Source organism: Xiphophorus maculatus, chromosome 21, assembly GCF_002775205.1.
Source record: "Xiphophorus maculatus strain JP 163 A chromosome 21, X_maculatus-5.0-male, whole genome shotgun sequence".
Taxonomy (NCBI): domain Eukaryota; kingdom Metazoa; phylum Chordata; class Actinopteri; order Cyprinodontiformes; family Poeciliidae; genus Xiphophorus; species Xiphophorus maculatus.
Window position 1 is genome coordinate 19,620,264 of NC_036463.1, and position 18,867 is coordinate 19,639,130.

Sequence of the window (18,867 nt, forward strand, 5' to 3'; positions counted from 1 at the left end):
CATTTACATTGACTTGCTACCTTCACTATGTTAAACATAGCTAATATATTTAAAACATTCTAACGTTAGCATGAGGCCTATCACTAGCATGTTGACTACCATTGACATATTACATTTGGTATGTAAAGCTTAGTTTCTATATAAAAATTAGCTAAAGTGCTAATGTTAGCAAACCTCAAAGGATCGTTGAGTCAGTTAAGGATAAAACATATTGAAATAAAATGAGGAAAGTAATAGAGGAACGAGGCATGAAAAGAGTTTTTTTTTTTTTTTGAAGATGAGAATGTATTTTAAGGCACAAGGAAGGAAATGCCAGAAGGGGGTATATATGCATGAAACACTTTCATTTGATTGCTTCCCAAAATCACAGTGATTGGCTGAAGATGGTTTCCTCCCAAAAAAAAAACCCTAAAAAATGTTTTATCTCAGTCCTTCTTCCCTACATATATGACCAGGGGTAATATAGATCTAATCTCCTTCTATCATCGCAGTTGGTCCCAAAGGCTGTCCATCGCCCCAAAAAAAGCCTCATCTTTCCGTCTTTGAAATAAATGAAAGTCCACAGGGTGATGGAATAAAGATGAGCCGAGGCTTTGACTTGATGCAAGATTGCCACAGGGCCCAGACTTAAGAAGCCTGCACCCTCATCTGCTGCGGAGAGATACTGGGGCCACGGCAAGGAACCAGATAATCTGATAGAATTTCAATCAACATCGATCAGATAAGAAAACAGCAGAATGTCGGACTTTAAAGTCGCTCCGGCAGCTTTCAGCTTTTTGTTTAGTTTATTTGAAAATGAACACCCAGCGACAACTCGCGGAGCTCCTGTCAATCTCCTCCAGAAACTTTAACCTCGGTAATTCTGACGCACCGGCTCCTGCTGGCTTGAAGCGCCCTCTGACCTCCAGGTATTCTCATATGATATGTGTTATGCTCAGAGTGACGGGATTACTCCTTTATTAGCCGGTGGCAGCGTTTACGGGACATGCAGAGACTCGGAGCGCCTTTGATCCGCCAACAGAAGCAAACAGGCGGACTGCGGCATAGTTTGCATCTCTCGGCTTAAGCCTTCTGGTGTGGGAGACATCTGCGAAAATCCTCTTGGATCAAAGGATGACTATTACACTGACAGGCCTCTGCATACCCCCAGCTGCAGCTTTAGAGCGCTCGTGACCCCTGTCAGCAGGCCACCAGGTTTAAAAAAACCACAGGTGGGAGCGGGGGTCACGCATTCGGACACATGCAAACACACACCCGCCATTGTTCCGTCCGCTGTGAAAACCGGAGCACTTATCGCTTGTTACTACCGAAGCCCGCAGCCTTTTGGACTTCTTCTACCTCAGCTGTTGCATTCAAAGTGGCAGGTGTAGAGAATCATTGGAAATGTTGTTTTTATTCATATGCCACAGAAGTCTTATTTGTTCTGACCCTTCCCGCCTGTAAATTCACAAGTTCGCCTCTCTCAATAAGCTCTCAGACATGCTCTAGAGGCAGCAATGGTGTGAATGCTCTGTGTACTTGTAGCAGACGGGAAAAGCTTTGCCCTTTCCCCGTCTGCGTTGACGGCGCTTTTTAAGTGAACCGATAACTCTTGAACTGTTTCACGTTTTGTTGTGTTACGGCCGCAAAGTTTGGCGTACGGTTGTGTTATTGAGATTTTATGTGGTAGAGCAATTCAGTATTGCATCACTGAAATGGAAGAAATATGACACGTTTATTGAACGATTCTGTAAAATGGAGCACCTGTTTGTATCTAGACCTGACAGGTTTATATTTTTAGAACAACCTTCCAATGCAGTAGCACATTCAAGTCTTTTGAGGCTTATATCTGTCCTTAGTTTCAGGCTATTTTCAGCTATTTATGGCATTAATCTTCCAATAACACATAATTATCATGTGACATTTTCAAATTTCCTGTCAACTTTAAAAAAAATTTAAAATCAAAAACATGGCAGGCCGCTTCTCAAAAGACTGCCCGAGTGCCCAACCACTGGCCTTAGTGCGTTTTCTGGGCAAAACCCTGGACAAGCATCTAAATTGTCGCTCTTAAGATCATGACAGGCATCCTGCCTCTCTGTGCACATGTTACCAGGGACCTTTTTCCTCTTACACAGGTAAGAGCAAATTAATGAGGATTGCTCATTTATGTTCCCTAATACCCATCTAATGCTGCAGTCACACATTCTGCCAGTCTGTGAGGTTGTCTCCTGATCTGAGTTGCTGGTTTCCTGTGCCAGTCTCCACTTGTCGCACTTCTACTTTAGGCTCATTACAGACGCTGATGCATTCGGAGGTAAATTTAACAGTGAGACCTTGATGCATCGGTAACAGTCACGACCGACTAATTAACCGCAGAATTGCTCAAGCTCAATTCAAGGAGTTACAGTGTAGTCAACTAAATCCATCTTTTGAGTCTACAGAGTTGTGCCAGACGCTTGCTGCTTGTCAAAGCAGGCCGACTTCGTCCCTAATTGGTGTCTTTGCTTAATTCTGAGATGTAGCTTACTCCATATTGCTTTCATAAAGCGTGGAAGTCTTTCCAGGAAACCGGTGTCTGGACACAGCCGTGTGGGGCGGAGGACCGAGAACAGGAGCCACTGTATAGCAGTTTGATAATCCCCAGACTTCCTTTGTACCATCATGGTAGTTTTACCCTTCATTAAATCTCACCCCGGGTCTAGGCCTGTACTCAACGCAGTTTCCATTTGCAGCACAAGTTACTGAAACACAAGGGTTCTGATTCTTTAATTTGCTCCAAGACTTGTTTTCACTCATCTGTTCACATTCTTCAACCCACCACATCATCCATCACACACTAGACTAGACCCCTGTTTATTTATACAGACCGGGTTGGTTGTGAGAATGGAAGAACGTCAGTAGAGTTGTTTACGGCATAAAGTACCTGGCTCTCATAGCCGGTACACGTTTGAGATGCTGATTGTAACAAAAACCTTCCCTGAAGGGTCAAACAGAAAAATCTATGAAACTGTTTTTTGCAGTGAGCCTGGCCTTCTCTTTGACCAACAGCAGGGATTAAGCTAATTGCATGCAGTGGACTTCAGAGATCTGTGTTTGGAGTTTTCCCACCTCCTCCTGTCTTGTTAAGCCTCTCATTTAACAAGCTGGGATGGTTGCAGAACGTCCGCTGTCTAAGCACAAATAGAAGAGAGATTTAATAGGTACCTTGCAAACACATTCATACCCACTTTTCAGATGACTATTTGCATGAAGCCAGTATTTTTGCTAGCTTTAGCAAAAAGCTAACAAAAGACCATCAAACTACCTTGTGATGGTCTGTTACATGAAATTGTAATAGTGACGTGAAAAATTATAAGGGATACGAAAACTTTCAAAACCGAAAAAAAATGTGGAGTTAAAGTAGCCCTTCAATCATTGGGGAGAAGCTAATGCTAAAGCGCCAACTTCAATTCAAACTATATCAAAGTAAGACCCACCAGCATAGAAAGGGAAAGAAAGAGAGAACATTTTCAGGAATGGCTTTCTGATTTTAATTAATCACATTTTTTTTATTATGGCCTTTGCTATTTAATCCACCTCAAATAAATAGAGAGGGAACATTGATTTAGCAATGAACAGCAACAAAAAGCCTCCACCATCAGCCCACACCATAAAAGCATAAGCTACCTCACACCCCAGCGAGCCACCTAATTGCCCTCGTCTGCATAAAAAGGGCCTAATGCACTCCCCACACGTATGAACTCATAGGAATCAAATGGAGTATAACTAATACAATTGATTGTGATCAGGCAGTATGAATAACACGATAACCGAGTCTCCCCCAAGTGCTGCTAAGAAGGAAGCGCCGAGATCCATGCATCATTTAGGAGCAGCTATTTATTGTGCTTTTAATGAAGCCTGATTGGCAGCGTGTCCTGGTGCCCATTATCATCAGAGGGATGTGCTCATTCTAATCTGCAATTATCGGCATAATTGCGCTCGGAATCCTCGGAGTCTAAATAAGCAATCACTTCCCAGCGCTCGCGGCGCCACCTGTGCGATCGGCTCCGGGTAGACGCGGCCGGTCCATTTTAAAGCTCGTCTTCATCGTCATTTTTTCTTGATTTCATGTGTTTTTTTTGGCCTTTAAGGTTACATCCATCTTAGCTTACTTTGTGTCCTTTTTCTCTTTCTTTTTTTTTTTTTTTTGCCTTCCCATGTGTTTTTGTTTAACCTTTCGCGTTCCCCCCTCCGCCATGAACATCCCTCGTACTTTTATCTCTTCGTCCTTGCCCGACCCGCACCGCTCATTCCAGTCCATCACCACCCCTCCTGAACATCCTCCCTCCCCCACCCAGCGCAAATTCCTAACCTTTGGTCACTTTCATCCTCGCGGTATGCATAAACTCGGGCTTATTATCAAGCCGGTTGTTTCATCATAATTATGTGTTTTGTCATGTGCTGCCTCTGTAGCTGATGATAAAAGGAGAGCCTGATTAAGCTGAGGGAGCGCTATTGATTCCTATTGACAGGCCCCTCAAAGGCCTTTAATGAAGGAGATGTAAATGAGGGTTTTCCACGCTGTTTAATGACTATGTGCTATAAAAGGCCGACATTCTTCAGCATTCTGAATAGAGACGTACATCATTCGGCTGTGTTGCATTCTCGGCTATGAGGGTGGGGTGAGGGGGGTGTTTGCAGTAATGGCTAGAAATAGAGGGAAGGTTGGAAGAAAGAGACGAAAAAGAAAAAAAAAAGAAGCATTTGAGAAATGTCAGTCCAGATATGCAAGCGCAAATCACGGCTGTCAGATCAGGGGATCCCTGAAAGCGCTTTCCGAGGGGAGTCGGTGTGGTCAAGTGAATTATTTAAATGTGTTGGGGAGGGAGGAAAAAAAGGCACCTGGATCAACACGCGGGTTAGAGTTAACACCTGGAGCATCAGTGATGTTCTCGGTGAAGACTCGCATCCGCGGCGTCTTGGTTTTAACGTCTTCTCGACCTCTCTCGGCAGCAGTCAGATGGCTCCCAGCAACCATGACCGGATACAGAGGCTGAGGCACGAGTTCCAGCAGGCCAGGCAGGGGGAGGAGCCAGAGGAACATCAGAGCTCCTACAGCTTCGACCAGTCCTGGGTGAGCGCCGCACTCTGTCACAAAGATGCTGAATCAGCCACTGATTCATCTAATTTTATCCTTACATCACTTTATTTGTTCCCCTCCGCCAAATAAGCTCTGACTTGTCTGTCGTATTTTTTAACATTTCGCGGTTGTTTTTTTTCTTTCACACATTTGTGCTCTGGTGAGGATTTTTTATTAAATAAATACACAGACTCCCATTAAGATGTGTCATAAATTCTTGAATGGTAAAAATAAATCTCCTCATAGAAACAGAAGGCACAGAGCAGAAAGTTTGATTACTTATCCCAACAGTCATCCGACTGAAAATAACAAATATCTATGTCAAACCTTGGACTTTTACATAAAAAAGTGCACACACGTGAGGATTTTTCTTTTTACCAAATAAAAACCTAAGCTGACTGGAGTAGCAGGTTTTAAAGAAGCTGCTATTAGTTCCAGAGATGTTTTCTTCAGCAGACCCAGAGAAGCAGGAGAAAGCTCAAAGAAAAGATAAAAGGAGCTAAATATAAAAAAAGGCATTGAGACTTTGACTCATTGACTGTTACAAAGCCAACTCGGGGCTGAATGCCACTCTTTTCAGATTTTACTTTCGAAAGAAATTTGCAAAGTCATGCGTTGTTTTCCTTCCGCTTGATTACCATGCCGTGACGCAACATGTATAAGATACATAAAAGTCGGTGAAGACATATTACTGAAGAAAAGCATTTTATGCTACATAACTCTGCAGGACTTACTGCTGAAAGGAAACTGATGGCACCGAGCCTTCCATTTAATTTTCATTAAAACATGATTAGAGGGATTTTTTACATTTTCTCAATTAAACTTTGAAAGCACTTTCTTCAAGCTGATCTCCACTTCCACGATTGATCTAGGACAACAATGGGATTTCCTCTTCATAATTGGAAAAAGGTAATTAAGTTAATTGCGTTGTTAATTTATTCCTGCATGAATCGCATCCCACCCTGCTGTGCATCAGAAGTTGGGCTTTGACTGGAGTTCAGCTTAAACGGTGTGTTGAAGTTTTATTAAACACTTTGAGAGACAGACTGAATTGTCGGAAACTGCAGATCCAGCATATTTTTCCGTTTAAAATGTCCTTATATTTCAAAGAATCCATAACTCACTGCGCACGTCAACAATCTTCCCAGAAACCAGCCCACAGCCTGCTGGGTCGGTCACCGTACCCAACAGCAGCTGCTGTAGACCCTAAAAAAATCTGAAAGTTATAGATTGATGACTAGAAAATCTTAGGCACTGATTTAAAAATTTAAGAAAGAATTTTGCAAAAAGCATCAGTTCCTTCTATTTAGATGAATTGTTAGTGGCTCCATCAATGGTTTTATTGAAAACTATTACTTCTCAACATTTGCTTTTAATGTCTAATATTCCCCTGATTGCCAGTGGTTAGTATTGTTGTTGTTTATAACTTTTATTACTGAACTGTGTGCTGGAATGTCTTGAAAAGGGCTTTATAGATAAGATGTATTATTATTATTATTACTAAAACTTTTTAATTGAGTTAAAGTTTCCATATTTATAGATCGTGTCTTTATTAGTCATTTTAACTGAAGTTTAAACCAGACGTATGCATACACTACATAAAAAGAAACATATGCAATTTTTTCACACTGTCTGACGTGAAATCAGAATAAACTTTTTCCATTTGACATCAATTACTAACATTTTTTAGTTTTCGAACTGCCAGAATAATGAGAGGGATTGTTTTTAAAGGCAGTTTTTATTGCTTTCTTCAAAGTTAAAAGTTTAAATAAAACTTCTTAAACAATTTGAAATGCTTAATGTCATGTCTTTGGAAGCTTCTCTTAGGCTTAACAGGTGTGTATTTGTTTTTGTTTTTGTTTTCCTTATTGCAAAAAAACAAACAAACAAACAAACAAAAAACTAGTTGAGAAACCAATGAACCTATTGGAGCCGTCATCTAAACGACGGGTCAGAATGTCAAACCTTGAAAGTCAAATTAACCGGCACACAATTTTCCAGCTTAATTGCTTTGGTATGACCTTCATGTCCTGCTGCGTTTTTTTTTCCTTTTTTGCAGTTGTCCAAATCACTTTAGGTAAGACTGCAGCAATCTGCAGACTTCCCAGAAAGTTCCTGTGTGGATAAAGGCGGTCTTTGTTTGCTCTGGGTTTGCGTCAGTGTTTGTCCAGCTGATGGGCAAAGAATCACTGAGCCGACATCTATCTCTGTTTTCCTAATTTCTCTCTCTCTCTCCTCTCGTTCACTGCGAGATGTTAAGTGTTTGTTCAGCACTAAGCAGTCTAAGTCGTTCTCTTTCAGCATCTGAGCTCCTAATTGCTTGTGACTGTTGACATTGCTGGGCATACCAGTGCTGTTCCTCTAGCAACAAGCTACTGGGCGGTCCCAGGAGGATCCATATTATTAGTCATCGTCTTATTCCATTTGTGTAAACAAGTAATCGCAACGGAAGCACCTGTAATCAGATCCACTAGTGTAATAATGCATAAAATATAGAGAGGTTCAGCAAGGTTCCCTCCAGAAAATCAGCTAAGCCACTAGGTAGCGGTGCTAGGGAAGTCCAACAGTGCTTTTGTGTTTAAAAAAATGTAAAAGAACTGACTGGACATTTTGGAAATAACACAACAAAGAAAATACAGCAGTGAACTACATAAAACTACTCTTTCTGTAGGTTGTGTATGGATAGTCTTTTGATCTTTAGTCATCTTAAGCTTTTCTGCTACAGATTGCTGATGTCTTATTTTACGAAAATAGCAGGTAGAGCGAGTCAACTGTCGTACCAAGCTTTATCGTTAAACTGGTTGTGATTAGGACGGGAGCAGAATGGCAGGTTCACGTAGTTTCAGTGATTTTCAAAAGATGAGCGATCGTCCCGTTGGGTCTGCCCTCGTGGTGTTACCGATTGGGCAAAATGCCCTAAAATCTAGTGGCTGATCACTCATAAGATGATGATAAAACATACAGAAATGCCACTGCATGGTATTGACACCAACACGTGTTTTTTTTTACGCAATCCGACGTCCTATGCTCCACTACGTGTTCAGATCCTCAACGCAATTGCACTGGAAAAAAAATGGTGCATTTTGCTACTTGTGGTTTAGGATATTAATATACACCTCATTATTGATACCAGCAGCTTGCCGTAAGGAATTGATATTTGACGCGTACGTTGGTGCAGTATTCTCCAAAATGAAAAATACAAGTTAAGCTGCTCTTCAAGAGCACCTTCCACACAGGTCATGTTGAGTGAAAGGTGGTAGTCTGTGCCACTTTAAGCTTTTTCCTATCCCTGTTATTGGTGTACCAAAAATTGTTTAAAATAAATGAAAGAATAGCCACGTGGAGGAGGCAAGTGATGCCTGGTGGCCCGCCAGGCTGACAATATAATGGAAGAAACCCTGGAACTTCGGTTATTCAACAGCGGGAACAGTCATGGACGGAGGTAATCTATGAAAACTGTGAGGGGGGAGAAATGAAAACAGGAGCAGCCAAAGTCATCCTTCTGCTATTTCACAAAATATTACAGGACCTCGCACAAAAATGTAACCTTGCGGTTGTGTTCTGTTCAGAGCAATTAGCAATCCTCTTTGAGCTGAAACTGATACGGTCCTTTCGTACAGCGGACTTTGCTCCTTGTCATTCTTGAACGTTGCCCGCGTCGATGAAAGGGAAACCATAAAGACCTCCACTCTTGCAAATCCAAACATTTACTGAATGCAACACAGAAAAAAAACACAAAAAAAACGAGATGCTCCAACGGGGCGGGGCGGTCAGATGCCTTCCACATCAAAGACTCGACGTGCTGCTCTTTGACGACCGCCGTCCCTCACTACCCGAGGTTACATCATAATGGCTTCCACGCAGCTCTGAACCGAAGCAGCTGCTGCCTCCTTTCACTCTTTAAATTCTGTGTTTCTTGTTAAAGCAAACTGCACCAACTTGGATTACAGATGGGACGTGTTAGCTGGCACCACTGGTAAGAGATGTGCCAAATGCTGAATTTATTTATTTTTTGGTTTCAATTTCAGTAGCATAGTTTAAAATAGATTTTCATTGGTGGCACCGTTATTGGCACCCTTAGAGCCTCTATGAATGTCTATTTCATAATACACAACATTGTTTCACCTCAGGTATAAATATGATGTGACACAGAGGCCAGTTTCTTGTAACAACAAGGCAATACCCTGGATGAGGACTCTGGCCTTATTGTCACTTTGTCAAATAAGCACAATGGTAAAAGAGGTTTAGAAAAATCCCAAATTGTTATAAAAACAGGCCATTTCAGGTCAACAAGACTACATGACAGAATGTTTTTGTCAAATGATACTGAGCTACTACACTCCCTATAGACCAAAATAAAGCAAGAACATGGCAAAATGCACCTTAACCTATTTTTAAGTAAATCATCATGGAGCAGTGTTTTGCGCATGTGATATCATGTTACAATGTGTCTATAGAAACGTTAGAGCAGAGCCTAGGATAGAAGCTACAAATATGTATGATTTAAAGAGATTGTGCAGCATCTGTTTGTTTCACCGTTGGAACAAACAGCTATTGTATTGGTAAAATAATAACATTTGCATTTGCAACTATTTTGTCGGAAAAAGCTACAATCCTGATGACAATCCTGATGAGGTGTGGCTACCAGGGGAAGGAAATTCATAGATCCGTCTGAAGCATGGGGGCATGCTGACCGTTCATTTGACCCCAGCCTCTCTCCCAGGGGGAGTGGGCCGCTGGGCTCAGGTGTGGCTGCTGTGAACAGCTGTAATGGCTGTGAACAGGTCAGCACTCGAACCTTTGCTCCAACCTTAATGGAATAACGTCCGAGACACAAGAAGCCCTGTCTATCATGATTTCCCTGCCTCCCTCCCTCTCTCTCTGCTGCTCTGAGAGAGGATTTCCAGATGTTTATCATGAAGCTGCGCATATTTTTAATAGAGCTGCCTTTTTTTTTTCTTTTTTTTTTTTTTTTTTTTGCAGAGTGTTTCCTCTCTGCTAATAAAATCGATATGCGCTGTTTGGTGGGGACGCCGATGATGAGGATGACCACACAGCGGAGTGTGAGCGCCATGCTGGTGCCTCGGATCAAACAGACCAGCAGCAGCTTGTAAATTTCCTATTTATGGGAATTCTTTTGGATTTTATGACATTATTTATCTCATGCTACCAGGGTACATGTGTCCACAAGTATTTATTGTGTTTGTGTAAACTTTAGTTGCCCTCGTTATAGTACTTTATGTCGATGGGGAGGCCTGGATTGCGTACAGCTGCCTCCCTGTTCTGTGATCACATGCAGAATAAGCTACTTTTAGCCACAGTCACTTGACTTTCTTGAGGCTAGATGTTGGAGCCTGCGCCGAGGCTCAATGTGACTCTCTGGTTCTGAGTATACACACAATACAGGGAGTGTGGGTGGCTGTGTGGAAATTCCATGGAGGATTCAGTTTAGAACCGGAGGTGTGGTTTCCTTTTCTGTGTTTAAAGGCAAACTATTACACTTCCTTGAAGAGGTTAGGATAGGTCTGTATAAAACATGTTCATTAGGTCTTTTTTCCACAAAATAATTTTTAGATAATTAGATTTCAGTTTGCTCAGTTCTGCCTATTTTGAGCTACTTTTTGGGCTTCTTGTCACTTTAAATCCAAATAATCTGTTGCTGGCCACACCCTCCAAAGTCAATGTTTACTCTCCCATCTGAAAATTACAGCAAACAAGATGCACTACTATACAACCATACATGTTTGAAAAGCATAAGTAGAGCCTCCTGTACAACCAACAGGAATGCAGCAAGTGCTTTCTGAATGGTAAGCCAACAACAAACTATTCCAGCAGCCGTTGTAAAGAGCATACAGCGGGAAAACCGTCTGACCTAACGTGCTGAAGTTAAGCCTGGGTTGCTTGGTAAAATTGTGACTTAACACTAGGATAGTTTTTGTAACAACTAATTTCCCCGTTTCCAAAAACCTTTACTTACTAAGAATAGCTGGGTGATAATTCTTATGTGCTTGCGTTCTTTATAGACCCAAATGGTAGTACAAAAACTTTCAAAATGTGAATTTTGCATTTAAATGTAAAAAAATTTGAAGGCAATTTTAGGTTTGACCGATGCAGATAGTGTCTCTGCATTCTTGCGCTCGAACTCTTTGAATTTTGTGACATTTCAACCACAATCTTATGCGATAAAGCAACACAAAGCAGAGGACATGCATGACGTTTTGCATGTTAGTCATAAGGTTCAGTGTTGGTCTAACCACAGCTCCCTCTCCCATATGTTTGGTGGGTACTCTGTAAAACTTGTGGCAAACTACAAAGATGACCACAACTCAGGATGTTTTCTTACCCGATAGTCCTGTAGATCTTACAACATTGGTTAAATTTTCAATTGGTGTAGTTTGCTTTCAAACATCATTGTGTCAAACAAACTAAACCCTTTGAAATACCTGTTAATAGGATAAAAAGCACAATTTATGACATGTTGACATGAGAACCCAATCCAGTAAGTTATTCCTGCAAAACCCCCAGTTTGGACAGACGCCAAGTTGTGGTACGTTTGCAGATATGCCCTGTTGTTTCCATGTTTGATTGATGGATTAAACTGTGTGTTTAAATCTTGGTTTATTGTTCCCCAACATACTTTCACCACAACTTCATCATGATGGATGAGTACTTTTGCGAGGCACTGCAGTCGGGAATAACTGCGAGCAACTGAAGCTAAAATATGTGCAGCACCTGACAGATAATCATAGTGATTTAGCTTGTTCGTTAGTGTGCAAATCACTTTTTTTTTTTTTTTTTTTACAATCATGTCAGCATTGTCATGTGAGTCCGCTGCTGCCAAATCTCGGATTAAATGATCGCCTTCACTCCTCAGCATGGAGTGCACGGGAATGTAGGCAGAACTATGTTGGAGCGGTTTAACAGATAAGACAGAGTCCAGCATTACAATCTAAATGATGAAAATACCTTTCAGCTCAATTGATTCTATAAATCTGCCCGCAGTCATAAAAAAAAAAAAGCTCTAATATTTTGTTGTACTTTTCAAGTCTGAACGCGATACGGGGAAAACCAGACGAGTTTCCCATTCTCTCTGGTTTCTTGGGCAAGGAGACCGGGAAACAGCAGACCACACTGCTTGCACTCAGATGGATTCGCCGCCCGAAGCTATACACCCCGCCAACCACAAATGGACTGGGCTTCCTTATAATAAATTGGCGGAATTGGGTTGGCATGCTGACTTTAAGAGGGGATCATGATCCAAGTGGGCTTTTGTCAGGATGTGGCGGTTCACTACCATTCTCTCACTTTCTTCTCGTTCTGTATGCCCATTAGCAGCGTCAATGTTTTCCATATGTCTGTTTGTGTACAGCCCGGCTGCCTCCTTAAAGCGGTTACATCTGTGGGCGGCCTCCAAACATAGCCAGATAGGGGCGGCAAAGATAGCAAATCCTTAAAGGTAGCGCTGATTCAAAACAGGAAGATACTTTCACGATGAAGAAGGTTTTCCGTCAATCGAAAGTGGATCCATACCTCAGCTATTCCGCCTTTTAAAGTTTCACTCCCATCCAGGTGCTTCCACTTGTCTGGGACTTTTGACGGCTCCAAATAATTTCCATAATTGCATCCCCCCCCTGGCTTTTATGTTTAAACAGGTGGAGGAGGTTTTTATCATTATTATGTTTTGCTTCTTTCTCTCCAAACACGCTCTGTAACACCAGCAAAGGAAACGAGGGAAGATAAAAGCGTGCCGTATTGACATCATTTTTCACGTTATTGGATAAAAACAAACACGGACATCTCTTTGATTCGATTTCAACAAATGTCATATTTCATATGGCATTATATTCCAGGCCTAACATGGAATAATCTGATTCTCCTTTCCTGGATAATGCCATTACACTGACTGATTTTCTCTCCTGGCTATTTCTCATGCATTCCTCTCAACTTGGCGTCATCCACCTCAAACCCGTCAGAATGAATCCGAGGCATCAGACACCTCCAGGTCCCATCAAGAGGAGTTCGTGACTAATTATTTTCTCACCATTTGGCTTCAGTGAAATAATTCCTCTAGTGTTTTCTTCCCCTCCCTCACATTTCATCTGATATTTGTTTATGTGCTCTACACTCTTTTGGAACCAGAGGGAAAGTGTTGTTATAAACTCAAACATACGAGTCCAATTCCATCCACCCACGTGGAATACTATTATGTTTTTAAGGACTTGGCGAGCTTGAGAAAGGAGTTGCTATTGACGTGGAGTGAAAAGTAATTGTGGTTGTTATTGCAGCTGTCCAAGTGAAAAGGAAAGCAGCCATTTCAAGAACACAAGATGTTTCCAGGAAGACATTTTTTTATTCAAGACTTCTATTCTGCCAGAAGAGTTTTATCCCATCAATCAATAATGCGCCGTCAGCAGTATAGGACTTAGAAAAGTATGAGTACCTTTACAAGTTCATATTTTATCACCTTACAAACTTTAATGTAGGAAAAGCTGGTGCAATGACAGACACTTTAAAACGGGAAAACATTCCTTCATGTTTCTTGCATTTTGGCAAAACCTTAATAGGAAGTTCAAGTGGATTTCTTTGACCGATGACTTTCTTCTTCTTGCCACTTTTCTATAAGGTCCAGATTTGTGCTTTTCATTACAAAAGGCTCAGGCATTGGTTCTCATTATCACAGTTGTGTGACGACAATCACGTCCTTTTGTTCTCAGCCTCTTGTCGCACGCCACTTCTTGTTACGCCTGTTCAGGCGAAATTTTCGCCCTACTCTACATGTGAAACGGTTGTGTGATTGGTCAGGATTTCCTGGGCGTATTTCTTTATGTGGAAAACAGACCCAACTATTCATCTTCTAGAATTCGGTTTTACAGCCAGAGAGCAAAATAGATAATTTTGGGGAGTGATTACCCAAAGCCATACTGTTGGACCAAAACACTGAATTCCCACTGCTTGATTCTTTTCCACGAATGTCCCACTAATACGTTTTGTTCCTTTTTCTTGGCTTCCAAAAACATGAAAACTTAGAACACTAAGCAGTTATCAGTGAACTCCAAGCCCTACTGACCTAGTTTACCCTTTACCCCAACCCTCTCTGCACACTCTGATCCCAACACTGGGTAGCTTAGTATGTGGATCGAATTGGAAGTTTTCAGGACAGTGCTTGCTTCTTAGAGGCATTTAGATCAATGAGTGATAGTCACCTAGCAACTGTTTCATACCTTACATTGGCTATAAGCTCACTACCGTGGACTTGGAACCCCAATAAAATGAGATGTTGGCGCTCGTCAACATCTCATTGTTGTTATTTCCTCTTCCAAGCTCCTGAAGTCAGGATCTTCATACCTTTCTACCATGATCATTAGCTGTGTTTCCATCAACTGTAAAATTGCATTTATTAAAATGACAAAATAAATTTGCTTAATGGAAACAAAGCCATTTTGGAAATAAAACACATTTCAATAAAAAGTTGTTTGTGCAAGGATGAAATGGTTTTTCAGCCATATCAAAACATTTGCTCAACAGCTGGATGTTACTACTGGCAGAAATGAAGAAGACAATAGGAAGTGCTGAGAGGATGATGGTTTTGAAGTTGTCATCTGAACGTGTTGGATCTCTTCTGTAAAACTGCCAACTACAATTTCCCCAAAACGCTGCATATGTACGCTCCCAACTATAAGCGGTTTGTTGCTCCAACGCCTGAATATGACACTAACTTCTCCTCTGATGGCTGACAGATGACTAACGCTAAGCGCCATGGTTGAATTTGAATATATCTCATGTACCTATTTACATCCATTGCAACCAGGATCTTTAGCGACTTATGGTGTGAAAAAATCATTCACACGTGATTTTAATTTTGTCCTTTTTTAATGGAAACACCGCAGTTGCAAATTAGTTGGGCTTTTTTTTTTACATCAGAAGAATATAGACAAAAACAATTGTGCACTTTTTTTAATGGAAACGCAGCTAGAATGTTTACAATGTTGTTGTTAGCCACACACATGACTTACACTGCAACGGGAGGCTTTTACTTGAACTCGGCTTTGTGTGTTTTGTGAACTTTGAAGAGTGCAAGCAAAAAAAAAACAACAAAAAACGACACTTGGACTTCAGCTCAATCAATATTCTCTCATGTGAGCTGTGAATTTCCGCAGCTCCTCTAGAGTTACCGTTATAGTTTCAGCCACTTCACTGGTTAATGATGACCTTATTACCTAGATCTGCCTTGATCCTGGGTCTCCCTTGGTTGTTTGCTGTCACATTTTTTTTTATTAAAAAAAACAACCTCTGAGGCCTTTACGGATCATCTGGATATATCATGAGATTACCTGAAATGTGACAAAAAAAAACAAAAAAACGAAACACTAAGTGAGCTGCGAAACACAAAATTTAGTAAAAAGAGAAGAGATGATGTTTTCTAAACATCATCTCTTCTCATCGATAGAGAAGCACCTGGCATTGCCACGTTACCGTCCGAACCGCATGAAAACTGACACCCAGTAAAGCCATGTCCGCAACACTTTCTCTGCTTGTTTCTCTTAATTGGCTTGTCTTGTTCTTTCATCAGCCAGCTCGTTAGCGGCGCGCTGGTGGTGAGGGAGACGATATCTCCATGTCAACCCTTGAAGATAATCAGACAACAAAGGCAACACTGTGGGAATATGGAGACTAAGGCCAATAGGTTTATATGGTGGGAAGCATGAGGATGTCACCGTCAATCTTTTTCTAATTAGAGAGTTTGAGCCTAAGAAAACATGCTTCTTCTTTCGTCATCTCTTTAAAAACACGCTCTCGGCCAATGAATTCTTAAAAAAACCCTTTATTTTCAAGATCCTCTAAAATCCAAGGATAACATCTGCGCTCCTCCATGTTTTTGTCCTACGAATCAAATGTGAAGAAGTTTGACTCAAGCTGGACGTAAATCCCACACTTGCCTCACTCGGCCGGATCCGTGCCCAGGTACAGCTAATTCCTCATCACACGCACTCACTCACTCTCCTGTCAGGGACTTTGAAGTGCTTTAAATGATTTTCTGTGGGGTTCGTTTCTCTCTGAGCAACATTTCTCATCATGACTTTCCGTAACCACAGTAACTCTTGGCTATTTTTACTCTCGAAGCTGGTCCACGCTTCATTTTGACGGCGTTGGGGGAAACGCTTTCAACTAGTTTTCTTGCTCCTCGGGAGTTTATGTTCCCCGTGGCAACCGAGCGCATTACAGAAGCCAGGGAGAGCGCTTGAGGTTAAACTGTGCAAACCTAAAACCTTTCAAGGCTGGACTAACTTTTAAACACTTACTCAACAGTCCAGGCAACCCTCTGCCAACTAATGACACACAATGCAACACTCTGTATATTGCAGCATTAGATCTAATAGTTGGCTGTAGTCAAAAAAAAAAACAGTTGGCTAAAGCAACATGTCCAGCTTTTTTATACTATTTATCTTTCCTCACAAGAAAAGAATCATCTTTGAGAACCTCAACTAGAAGTTCCCTAACTCTACAAAGCAACTACTGATTGCCATCAGTATGCAAAAAAGGGATTCTCACATATATGGTACAACTCAGGAAAAATAAAAAATATATATTTTATTCAGACAAAAACATAAGCTTTTCTTTTAAATAAAAAAGGCTCTACTTTTACTTTTCAGTGTGAAATTACACCCTCTATGTACATTTTTTGGGGGGGGGTATTTTTAGATTTTTTTTCTGACTTATCATTACTAAAACATAATTTCAATGAAGAAATATGACAAAGAAAACTTTTCCACAAGTATTTTAACAAGCAAGTATCAACAAAAATAAGCGTTGGTAATAAAATGTCTAATTTTAATGCAAACATTGATTTCACCCCCAAACATTAATACAGTTTTTGTTAAATCAATTTTGATTGCCATTTTGCCAAGTCATTAAATTGAAAAAAATAAATAAATAAATAACAAATTTTTAAAAATAAAATAATTATAATAATAATGATTATAATAACAATGCAGCCACACTGACACAAGTCTAAATAATCATAAAGTTAATATAGCGGTACAATGTATATTGGTCATGATTAACAATATCTCAGTAGTAAACGTGTCATAACTACACGAAAATTTAACGACGCAAACAATAAAATGCCGTCTGCTTCCTTACCAGAATTATCACCTTTGCAATATTCTTTAAATGACTTGCAGCCCTAAACGGACCTAGTACTCTATAAGTGGGTCATTTTTGGGACGCATGTCAAAAACATGGAGAAATCAGAGCAGAGATGATTCAGGAGGCACAAAATGAACCTACTTCAATGGTCATTTCAGTTCCTAAACCCTAAAGCCTTGTGAAAACACGTGACCTGAGCTGAAGAATGGGGAGAAGCTCTTTGCTTCTTTCCCCCACACTGAATATCTGTACTCAAAGAAAAGGTTTGAATGTCAGTGTTTTCAGAGGGAGGTTATGCTGCTTTAAAATCATCGTAACCAATAAATATGTAAAGACCTTTTTTTTGTTGTTTTTTTAGCACCACAGCCATCATAGTAACTGTTCCCCGCTGGCAGGTGAATGCTCAAGAGGCCTCACGCTGTTAGACCACATTCTGCCCTGAGGGGAATGTGTCCCACAGAGGAGATATGAGTGTGAAGCTAGTATCATTAGCTGTGTCAAATTGTTTTGTGTTTGTCTTTGTGAGGTTTTTTTTTTGACGCGTGTCTCATAGCAGCTGGTTTCTTGTCTTTCTTGTGCCAGGTGAGCAACGGGACCGAGACGCCGAGCGGACGCCACTCTGCCACAGCCGAGACTCAGCAGCAGCAGCAGCAGCAGCAAGAAGACGGAGACGGTTTCCAACAGGCGCCGAGGCAGTACAACTCTCTGCCACGGTGAGACATCAGCCTTCTTCCTCCCCCTCCTCCTCCTCATCTGTCTGTCTGCGCCTCACCCTCCCTGTGACTTATCACGTCCTCCCTGCCCTTTCTCACACCCTTCATTTGACTTTTTCCATTTCTATCAATTTCTTTTTCCTCTCATGTTTTTTTCCTCAATCGTTCACTTATTGCTTTAGATGTCCTCAAAGTCACTGCCCCACAAAGCTACTTTCAACTCGTCCCGCAGACATTTTTAATGAAACTTACAAACGCTGTTTAGATGATTATTTTAATAAAAATGATTGCTTTGAATGGCAGTCATGACCGCTAGTCAGCCTGATTAAGTCGGTGTTGACTGAAAGGATCAGTCGCAAACATCAGCACCGTATCGGAGAATTGCTCACCCCTACTTTTCCGTTTCTCCTCTGGTATGGCTTGAGTTCAGAGCTTCGGGGAGGGGCCGCTCTTCATCTCCCCAATCTTGTCCATCTCCATTCTTTTGGCGCTCCAACAAAAATGTACCATATCTCACATCTGGAGGCCGAGCATCAACATTTGCATTTGCATCTGTCTCTCTCTAAAATGTCGTTTACGTTCCTCTGGAGCTTCTTAATCTCCCTTCAGCCTGTGCTGAAAAACCTCCACATTTGAATCTTAGAGAAGTACTCCCCTACAGGCGCTAATTCGATGAGCGGACAGACTTCTAAGAAAATTAAACTCAACAATAAGATAAATATTATAAGTAAAAATGTTCATGTTAAAAACAAACTGATAGGAACTTTTTTCTCACTTAAAATGTAGTGTAAAATGTAGTACAATGCCAAAGGCTAACATAGGAGGCTTGACAAGTTACACAGAGCACTTGTAGTCCAAAAAGTCCACAGGCTGCTGGATTCTGTCTTTCTGTTTTAGTTACCTTATTCT

General features: G+C 41.1%; 1 protein-coding gene across 4 annotated transcripts in view; it reads left to right on the top strand.

The window, feature by feature from the left end:
- Positions 1-18,867, top strand: part of LOC102227608 (partitioning defective 3 homolog) — a 383,916-nt gene that overhangs the window by 352,176 nt on the left and 12,873 nt on the right. For 3 of the 4 annotated variants that reach the window (XM_023326740.1, XM_023326739.1, XM_023326742.1), the window contains 2 exons: positions 4,972-5,092; positions 17,828-17,958. In XM_023326740.1, the coding sequence (XP_023182508.1) occupies positions 4,972-5,092; positions 17,828-17,958 (252 nt within the window). The remainder of the gene's footprint in view (positions 1-4,971; positions 5,093-17,827; positions 17,959-18,867) is intronic. The other variant, XM_023326741.1, reaches the window with a different exon arrangement.